At 53.6% G+C, this 10,189-nt stretch overlaps 1 protein-coding gene across 4 annotated transcripts in view; it reads left to right on the plus strand.

Moving 5' to 3' along the window:
- Window positions 1-10,042, plus strand: part of NRBP2 (nuclear receptor binding protein 2) — a 31,325-nt gene extending 21,283 nt beyond the window's left edge. For 2 of the 4 annotated variants that reach the window (XM_061607297.1, XM_061607298.1), the window contains 6 exons: window positions 33-83; window positions 475-610; window positions 3,372-3,425; window positions 4,023-4,086; window positions 4,462-4,517; window positions 5,938-10,042. In XM_061607297.1, coding sequence (XP_061463281.1) covers window positions 33-83; window positions 475-610; window positions 3,372-3,425; window positions 4,023-4,086; window positions 4,462-4,517; window positions 5,938-6,006 — 430 coding nt within the window. In that variant the 3' untranslated portion in view covers window positions 6,007-10,042. The remainder of the gene's footprint in view (window positions 1-32; window positions 84-474; window positions 611-3,371; window positions 3,426-4,022; window positions 4,087-4,461; window positions 4,518-5,937) is intronic. The other 2 variants (XM_061607295.1, XM_061607296.1) reach the window with 2 other exon arrangements.
- Window positions 10,043-10,189: the final 147 nt, after the last annotated feature.

Below are 10,189 nucleotides of genomic sequence, written 5' to 3' on the forward strand. Positions count from 1 at the left end.
CGGCCAGCCTGTGCCTCCTTCGTTTCCTCTAGATACTCCGAGGTTTCCTTCCTGGAGTTGGACAAGTTCCTAGAGGACGTTCGGTGAGTCTGTCTGTGAGATGAACGTGTGGGGCCCCCATCTGGGCCCAGGCCCATCCGCTTCGTGTCTCACGGCAGGATTCGAGGGATGTGGTGCCCTCCTGTTCTGGGGCCAGACAGGACCAGCCCTGTTTGTATGTCACAGTCGCCCTGGGAGTCTTGGAGAGTGTGTGTGTGTGTGTGTGTGTGTGTGTGTGCATGTGTGTGTGTGTGGGGAGAACACAGGCAAAGTTGAGGCAGGAGCTGCTGCTCTCTTGTGAGGGTGACCCCCCCCCAAGCCCCTCCTGGGGTTGGAGCATGGCAGCCTCTTCCTTTGGCTCCTGCTGGTCTCCACCTGGCTGTGGAAGAAATTGGGCTGACGCACCTGATGGGCCTCTCTCTCCTTCCCTCTCAGGAACGGTATTTATCCCCTGATGAACTTTGCCACCACCCGGCCCCACACGCTTCCAAGGTCCATGTCCCAGCCCCCCGAGGATTCCCAGAAAGCCAAGACCCCCACGCCGGAGCCCTTTGATGTAGAGACAAGAAAGGTAAAGGGTGGGAAGGGCCCTGTGGCTCAGTGGTCAGAGCACCTGCTTTGCATGCAGAAGGTCCCAGGTTCAGACCCTGCTGGCATCTCCGGGGAGGGCCAGTAATGCCCCCTTCCGGAAACCCTGGAGCTCCATGCAGGGTTGGTTTGACTAGGTCTCAAGTGACACTGGCAGCTCCCATCTCCTGCCACACTCAGGTGCCCCTTCTCTGCGTTCACAGGGAACCCTGGGACGGTGGGGCCCTCAGTCCCAGATCTGCAATGCTTGCCAGGGATGTGTTCTTCTTCCCAGGAACTAACACTTGCAGCCTTCTGCACCCAAAGTTCAAGGGATTTCCGTGGCCCCACATTATGCTGAAGCAGGATCTAGCTCCTTGCAGGCCTTTACTCCGGGGAGAACCCCTGCAGTGCTGGTCTCCAACTCAAAAGGGGGGGTGGCTGCCCCACAAAGGGGGAGGGTCCTGCAGTTCTCAGCCCTTTTCAGCAAAACTTCAAGACCAATTACAGGGAATCTGTTTTCTGTCATTCTGGTAAAAGTGTGTGTGCATGGTGGGGGAATGGGGTGCCACAAATACTCTATGAAAGAAATAAGAGCTACTGTGAGAGGCCAGGGCCCTCTGGCGCAACAGATCCTGGGACGCTGTTGCTCCCTCTCCACTTCAAGCCTCCACTAAGGTGGACACACACGCCAGCACTCAACCACCTTCACTCCCTGCTCTAGCCTTGTGGATTCCTCCACCCCTGGGGTTGCTCACCCTTCCAGGCGGGCTGCGGCCTTGGAACTGCCAGCTGTGTCCCGACACACACGTCAGCTCTGAGGCTGAGCAATAAAAAAACAGACGGGCCTTCCCTGGTGTGGCCAGGTGGAAAGTAAACCTGTGGGGTGACCCCTTAGCCATTTGGTGCCAGATGCACCATAGGGAGCCCGAGAGGCGTCACAGCAGTATTCTTGCACAGGGCACGAAGCGTCCTCAGGAGGGCAGCTGTGGAAGGGCCATCATGAAACATGGAGGGGCTGGGATGAATGCAGGTGTGCTGCTTGGCAACAGTGGGAAGCAGGGACGGGCACTGGCATGCTGTGTGTGTGTGCATGTGTGCGTGCATATACTGCACATGCATGTTTTGGATCTGGCCATGGATCAAGTCCTCCGCCAAGGGAGGTGTCCCTTCCCCTCTGGCTTGGGAGAAGGGCATGGCTAGCAGGAGGGGCAGCCTCTTGCTCTGACCCCAGAAGATTTTTTCCTTCCTTACGGACAGTGGGGTGGAGTGCACTTGTCATGCAGTCCACTCCCACCCCCCCTGCTCAACACAGGATCTGCAGTACAGGAATCAATAATAACAATCATAATAAATTTACTGCTACTACCACCACCACCTGCCCTTTGTCAGAAGGTCCCAGGGCAGGTCTCAACAATATGTTCTCCCAATGGAGTTCTCCCAATGGAGGGCTGTAGAAAGTGGAGTCCCTCAAGGATCGGTATTGGGACCTATACTTTTCAACTTGTTCATTAATGACCTAGAATTAGGAGTGAGCAGTGAAGTGGCCAAGTTTGCTGACGACACTAAATTGTTCAGGGTTGTTAAAACAAAAAGGGATTGCGAAGAGCTCCAAAAAGACCTCTCCAAACTGAGTGAATGGGCGGAAAAATGGCAAATGCAATTCAATATAAACAAGTGTAAAATTATGCATATTGGGGCAAAAAATCTTAATTTCACATATACGCTCATGGGGTCTGAACTGGCGGTGACCGACCAGGAGAGAGACCTCGGGGTTGTAGTGGACAGCACAATGAAAATGTCGACCCAGTGTGCGGCAGCTGTGAAAAAGGCAAATTCCATGCTAGCGATAATTAGGAAAGGTATTGAAAATAAAACAGCCGATATCATAATGCCATTGTATAAATCTATGGTGTGGCCGCATTTGGAATACTGTGTACAGTTCTGGTCGCCTCATCTCAAAAAGGATATTATAGAGTTGGAAAAGGTTCAGAAGAGGGCAACCAGAATGATCAAGGGGATGGAGCGACTCCCTTACGAGGAAAGGTTGCAGCATTTGGGGCTTTTTAGTTTAGAGAAAAGGCGGGTCAGAGGAGACATGATAGAAGTGTATAAAATTATGCATGGCATTGAGAAAGTGGATAGAGAGAAGTTCTTCTCCCTCTCTCATAATACTAGAACTCGTGGACATTCAAAGAAGCTGAATGTTGGAAGATTCAGGACAGACAAAAGGAAGTACTTCTTTACTCAGCGCATAGTTAAACTATGGAATTTGCTCCCACAAGATGCAGTAATGGCCACCAGCTTGGACGGCTTTAAAAGAAGATTAGACAAATTCATGGAGGACTGGGCTATCAATGGCTACTAGCCGTGATGGCTGTGCTGTGCCACCCTAGTCAGAGGCAGCATGCTTCTGAAAACCAGTTGCCGGAAGCCTCAGGAGGGGAGAGTGTTCTTGCACTCTGGTCCTGCTTGCGGGCTTCCCCCAGGCACCTGGTTGGCCACTGTGAGAACAGGATGCTGGACTAGATGGGCCACTGGCCTGATCCAGCAGGCTCTTCTTATGTTCTTATGAAACACAGTTTGAAACAAATTGCATTCACAAACAGAGAGGTCCTATAAACTTATATCTCAATTGTCAAAAGCCAGGGTGAAAAGATGCACCTTCAGCATACAATGGATGCTGTGCAATGAAGGTGCCAGGCACACCCTCTTGCAGGTAGCTGAAGACCCCCTTCCTGCCTCACCCCACCCGCATCTTCCAGGTGGTGCAAATGCAGTGCAGCGTGGAATGGAGTGAAGAGACACGGCAGTGGCACGTAAGTCTCTGCTTCTGGCAGGGCTTCTTTCCCCAGGGATCCCTTGCGTGCCACTTGTGGGCAAGGGGCTCCCTCTGAGAAGAAGGGGGCTTTCCATGGGGAGCTGGGGCACAGGGCAGCAGTCAGGCCTCGGGTCCACCACCCACTCCTTGCGCACACCAGGAAAGGCCTCTGCCTGACTTCTGCTCCTGCTGGGCCGGACCAGTTGGACTGGACAGGGGAGGTGGGAGAGGGTGGCCGCTGTGTGGGTGCTGCCAGCTGGCTCCTGTCCCACGTCTGGGGGAAGGGTCTCCCCCAAAAGCTCAGGGGTCCACCACACCCTGCCCCCCTTTCTCTGTGGCCCATTCCTAAATGTGGAGAACAGCTTTAACAGCCTAGACACGCATGCGGGTGGGGAAGAGCCACAGGGAAGCAGGTTTAAGAAAACACTCCCGGGACGCATTTAAAACTAGCTTGGAGCAAACGGGAGGAAGCCTGTTATTGCTGGCGTGCGTATTTCCTACCAGCGTCCTGCTTCCTCAGTTCTGGGTTTATTGCTAAGGCTGGCAGTCTTGGGCTTTGGGTATTTACACCCCCTTCCCCCGTGTGCCATCCCAGCTCACTCTCCTTCTGGTCCTGGAGGACAAACTGCATCGCCAGCTGAGCTACGACCTGCTACCAAGTGAGTGGACTCTTCGTCCCAGGACAGATTTCCCTCGCCCCCTGCCGCCACCCCTGCAGCTGCTCCCCAACCCCTGCTAGGAATTGCCTGCCTCGCTCTTGGGCATCAGATGTGCACATGTGGCTGCCCAGTGGCATAGCCATGGGGTTGTGCGTGTGGGACTGCTTGGTTGGCCTTGAGTCAGCCAGGCCCCCCGGAATTTGCTGGGGACCCTCCTGTGTTCACCCAGTCCATGCATTCCTTTCACTCCAATTCCTCATCACTGAGCAGAGCATACCAGCCAATACTCAAGCCCTCTTCAGGGCTGGGTTGGGCTGCACACATGCCACCCCGCAGCTTTCTCCTCATTCAGTAGCTGTGGCTTCTTCTCCACAGCGGACAACCCCAGGGATTTGGCTGCTGATCTTGTGCACTATGGATTCATCAGTCAGGCAAGTGTCTTTCTAGCCCATCATGTAATGGTGTGGGGAGAAAATGAGTGAGAAAAGGGAGGCTTGTTTTAGGCAACCCTCTCTGTGTTGCTTGCAGAGATTCAGCAGGTGCAGAACAGGTGGGTCCACATTTTTCCACCAGCTTTGTCAGCCCAAGAAAACAGCCCACGCTGTGGGCTTGCTTGCGCGTTTTGTGCAGCTTCAGGGCTGGGAAGCCTCTTGCCCTCCAGAGGTTGTTGGCCTCCAACTCCCAGCAGCCAGTAGGGCTGGGGAGGATGGGAACTCTTGCTAAACGCAATTTAAAGATGTTTTAATATATTTTTGAGCCAGTGTGGTGCAGTGGTTAAGGTGCTGGACTATGCCCTGGGAGACCAGGGTTCGAATCCTCACACAGCCATGAAGCTCACTGGGTGACCCTGGGCCAGTCACTGCCTCAGCCTCAGAGGGAGGCAATGGTAAACCCCCTCTGAATACCATTTACTGTGAAAACCCTATTCAAAGCATCGCCATGAGTCGGGATCGACTTGAAAGTAGTCCATACTGTATACTAATATATTTTCATGTTTACCTTCATTATGTTTTATAGCATTTTTAGTGTTTTTGTTTGCCATATTGGACTCCTATTGGGAGGAAGGGTGGGATACACAGTAAATTTAATAGTAATTTAGTGATTTAGAGGGCTCCCACCAGTTCCCTGCCCAGGTGTAGGAGCAGGCAAACTCCCAAGCTACATCAGCTGACAATGTTGCCTGGAAAAGCCTGTCCATGTCAAGGGGTCACACCTAGAAGCCAGTGGGCAGAGAAGCGACTGCATTTGCTGACTAACATGGAAAGATCTAGAGTCAGGACTGATCTATTTAAAAAACCTTTTTTATTATTACATCTTCCAAGGTTCTCCTCCTCCCCTTTTCATTCTCACAGCAATCCTGTCCGGTAGGTTAGGCCGAGAGATGGTGACTGGCCCAAAATCACCCAGAAACTGCCTGTCTTAGTGGGAATTTGAACACAGTTCCCCCCACTCCCAAGCCTTTAATCAACATACCACACTAAATCAATCGTCCCTAGCACCCCAAGAGCCTGCCTTTCTGAAACTGAGGGAGGGGGTCAGGCTAGAGAGTACTGGACACCCCTCTTCTTAATATAGGACCAGCAATCTTCTCTGCCTGGATTCTGCAGCTGTCTTGCTGGGATCACTGGAAGGAAGCCACGGAGTTGTAGGCTGCCATGGGCCAGGAAGGGGAGAAAAGCCATATATTTGGGGGGGGAGCACTATGACAGATTTTTGAGAAATGCTCCATGTTGTGGTTCAGAAGCATCTGTGTGTGGGGAGGAGGTGGCTGTCAGAGAGGCAGTGGGGAGGGACAGCTCAAGAGGGAGCCTAGCCTGCCTCACGCACTTTAGGATGTTTCTCCTCCTCCAGGATGACTGTGACAAGCTGGCCTTGTTCCTTGAGAATGCCTTCCACAAGCACCAGTCTCCTCTCTCCTGAGTCACCCATTCCAGCAACTTGGTCTGTGCAGACGGGCCCCATAGAAGAAAGGCCAGGAGCTGGCTTAGGCACACCGAGGCTCCAGCCGCTCCCCTCTGCCTACGCTGACCTGAAGGACAATGGCCAGGGGAGGTAGACACAAGGCGGCTGCTCCACCCTTCAGACATGGCCTGAAGGCCAAGAAGAACCAGGCAGGGCTATGACTTGGTGCCAGCCGAGGTTACACCTGGAACCGATTTCTGCCAGTGTCCTCCCTTCCCCTCCCTTGGAGTGGATGCAGCTCCTGCTGGGAGTGGGCAGGCAGGCGGAGGAAGCGCAAGCTTGGAAGAGCCCCCCCTTGTGTGGCCTGGCCCCCCGCATGGCATACATTGGCTCCACTTGCTCCGCCACATGCCCTGGGCAGTGGCCTGACCTGATGGACGGACCTGGCAGCAGATGGCGAGACTCAGAGAGATGATGAGGCCAAGCTCCAGAGGCCTTGGCAAGTGTGGGCCATGCCTGCTGCAGAGCATGGGAGGCCAAGAGGAAGTGCCAGCACCTTGCCCTTCCCAGCAGGGCCAGGCTATGGAGGTGGCTGAGCCACTTGTGCTTGCCTTCCCTCCTGGCTGAGTGGGAATTTGAACACAGGTCCCCCCGGTAAGGAGCCGAGGCCCAGGAATCCTTCATTTCACAAGCAGCTGCTTCTCTGACCACCTGTTCAGGTGTGCCGTGACCGGTGCTGGTGCTCAGCCGCTGTGCTACATTGCTTTGGTCGCTTCTGGCGCTGTGTGGGTCCTGCTCTTTTGTAGCATGTTGTGTTTGCCGCTTGCGTCATGCTGAGCTGCATGCCATGGATACTTCTTGCTGGCTGCGCCACCCCCACCCAATGTTTCCTACCTTGGCTTGGCCAGCATCTGCGATAGCAACCACTATATTGCTATATTAAAATATAATGAGTCTCTTGGGGAACTGAAGCCTTCTGTGTCTCTGACAACTGGCCTCTTTCCAAGCATTACCGTCTGTGCAAGAGGGTTAGGGTGGGACTGGCCTCTGGGCAGGCCCAGCTGAGGGGCTTCCCCACTTCCTGTCCCTTGTGGAGCCCCAGCCCAGCTGCCTGCCTCTCATGCCAGCTGAATGGTTTGTCCCATGGGAAGAGTGCAAACATCTCTTGTGAGGGGAGGCATCAAAACCTAAAGCAGAGAGGGCCACCTCGTGGGGGTACTCTCCTTCTCCAGACCAAAAAGCTGCTCCATCAGCACCCCACCCCTACAACGGGACCCCCAGCCCTTGGGTGCGTCTCTTGTCGTCTTCAGCCTTGCCGCTTACTTGGATGGAGGCGGGGGAGGGGGGGAGCAGAAGCCGCTCCTGCGCTGCCTCTCTGGTGGGCCTTGCTGCTGCTTCTCTCTCTCTTACCGGCTGCCAGAAAGACAAATCCAAGCATGCTCTAGTCTAAGGTGATGTTGCCTGCCAAGGCCCTGACCTTTCTGCAGCAAATGCATTCTGGCTTGCTGCTGCCAAAAGGGGATGACGCTGGCTGTGTGACGGCGCCTCTCTTACAGCTGGGCTTGCTCCCATGAATGACGCAATCCAAAGGCTCAACCTGTTCTTCCACACTGGCTCTCTGCTCCCCACTGCTCTTAGGCTTCTCTTGTCCATGAGCCAAAACCTTATTTCCATGGAGATAATTGTGAGACCATGGGCACATCGGTCCATCCCTTGGACTGACTTCAAGTCTTGGACTTATGGCGACCCTATGAATAGGGTGTTCATGGCTCTGCGTTCCTCCAGACAACCCATTTGTTGAACATTCATCCTGATTTGGGCAACATCCACGCCACACATGTAAAACACTCTTACACCACTTCAATAGTCATGACTTCTCCCAGCGACTCCTGGGAACTGTGGTTTGTTAAGAACATAAGAAATCCCTCCTGGATGAGGCCAGTGGCCCATCTAGTCCAGCATCCTGTTCTCACAGTAGCCAACCAGATACCTATAAGAAGACCACAAGCAGGGCCTGAATGCAAGAGCACTCTCCCCTTCTGCGGCTTCCAGCAACTGATATTTGGAAGCATATTGCATTTGACTATGGAGTCAGAGCATAGCCATCTTAAATCGCTTGGACGGCCTTCAAGTCAATCCCGACTTATGGCAACCCTATGAATAGGGTTTTCATGGTAAGCGGTATTCAGAGGGGGTTTCCCATTACCTCCCTCTGAGGCTAGTCCTCCCCAGCTGGCCAGAGCCTGCTCAGCTTGCCACAGCTGCACAAGCCAGCCCCTTCCTTGTCCGCAACTGCCAGCTGGGGGGCAACTGGGCTCCTGGGGACTACGCAGCTTGCCCACGGCTGCACAGGTGGCAGGGCACATAACCCCTGCGCCACCCACTGTGGGGTGATCTTTAGCTGGCCCTTGACACCCAGGAGACACAAGCGGGGATTTGAACTCACAGACTCTGGACTCCCAGCCAGGCTCCTCCCCACTGGGCTATACCAGCTCCATCAAATCAAGGCAAAAGGAGAAAACTCTACATCCTGTACTGTCATCTTCCCACCGATGTTACCATTTCTTAGCAATTTCCCTTTGAAGACATTTAACTTCTTCTGTAACAAAGGCAAGGAGACACCAACAGTTGGGCGCTGCAAAGCATTCTTTGCAGTTAAATCAACCAATTTGTTCCCCACTATTCCTACATGGGCATGTATCCAACAACACCCAAGTCAGATTCCCAGCCTTCAAAATAATCAACAGTTTCCCCAGGTTTTTTTTTCTGTGTTTGGGCTGTACAATTCACCACTTCTACCATAAAGGCTACAAAAATGTTCCTTCTTAACAAGTAAAAGGTCAGCATCTTCCACCCTCTTCCCTAAAATTGAGTTAGCCACCAAGGAAGCTAAAGGGCAGGCAGCAACTTAATCAACCCCCTTCTGCTCCTTCCAACACCCAGCAGCTGCTGCATAAGACGTTCCCAGCTTCACCAGCATCCCAGAACCTCCCAGCTGCTGGGTGACCGACCCCTAAACATGGTACTATGAGCTCCCCAACAAGTGCAACATGCTGGAGTGGCAGAACCGTCACAATGCTCAAAGGCGTGAGGACCTCCCCTCTTCCCACACCGTATTCCGCCCCGACCCAGCAGGCACATGTGCAAAAGCCTGGCACCGAAAGCATCGCGGGGAGGGGAGACGAGGCCTAACCCTGAGAGCCTGACACCTGAGGAATACCCGCTCTGGCAGCGACTGGAAGAAAGCCCTGCAGCTGAAGGGGCGCCACGCTCGCCCTGCCAGACCTCAAACGCTCCATGTGGGCTACTCTTACACACACACCCCGCCCTCTTACTATCAGCCTCAACCATCTCACGGGCCCCTACTGCGGCTCCCAGCCCCCCCCCCGTTTCTCTGGTGGGCCTCTCAGGTTCCCCTGAAGACCCCAAAACTGGTCCCTGGCCATGGTTTGAAGGCACATAAGGCTACTTCCTTAGTGAAGCTAAGCAGGGTCAGCTCTGGCCAGTGCCTGGATGGGAGGCCGCCTGGGAACTGTATGGAAGCCGCCTTCGGTTTCTAGTATGACAGGAGAGGCTAAAATAAACACACAATAAGTAAGTATGACCGGCCCTCCGCCAGCCCTGCTCTCCTCTCCCGCGTCCCACTGAGCTGCCCCTCCTCGCCTTTCCTGCTTCAGCTACTCGGCCGCCTCCTTTCACATCTGGGGCCTCTGATTGGATCACGAGGTTCCCTGGCTCCAGCTTCCCTGATCAAAGGCCGCGGCATCTCTCTCTCTCCCCCCCCTTAGCCGCCCCAGTGCTGCCGCCTTCTTTCTTTCTCTTCCCTCCGGCCTTCTCCGTGGTGGCTCCCAAATTATGAAAAGTTCTGCCTGACCTAGGTGCACCTGGTGCCAACAGTTATTTTTTCGGCACCAGGTCAAGACTTTCCTCTTCTCCCAGGCATTTTAGCATGTGTTCTTAAATTGCTTTTTAAAAGTGTTTTTAAATTTGTATATTTGTTTTTAATGCTTTTAATTGCTGTAAACTGCCCAGAGAGCTTTGGCTATGAAGCTGTATATAAATGTAATAAAATAAATAAATAAATAAACGTTCCTAAACGGCAGCTGGGGCCCGGAGCCTCCCCCGGCAACAAGCATTTGCCTGAGCGCCAAAATGTTTTGCCTGACAGAGCCCGCCCCTCTCCTTCTTCTGCTGGTGTTTA

The sequence above is a fragment of the Rhineura floridana genome, chromosome 1 (assembly GCF_030035675.1).
Source record: "Rhineura floridana isolate rRhiFlo1 chromosome 1, rRhiFlo1.hap2, whole genome shotgun sequence".
Classification (NCBI taxonomy): Eukaryota; Metazoa; Chordata; class Lepidosauria; order Squamata; family Rhineuridae; genus Rhineura; species Rhineura floridana.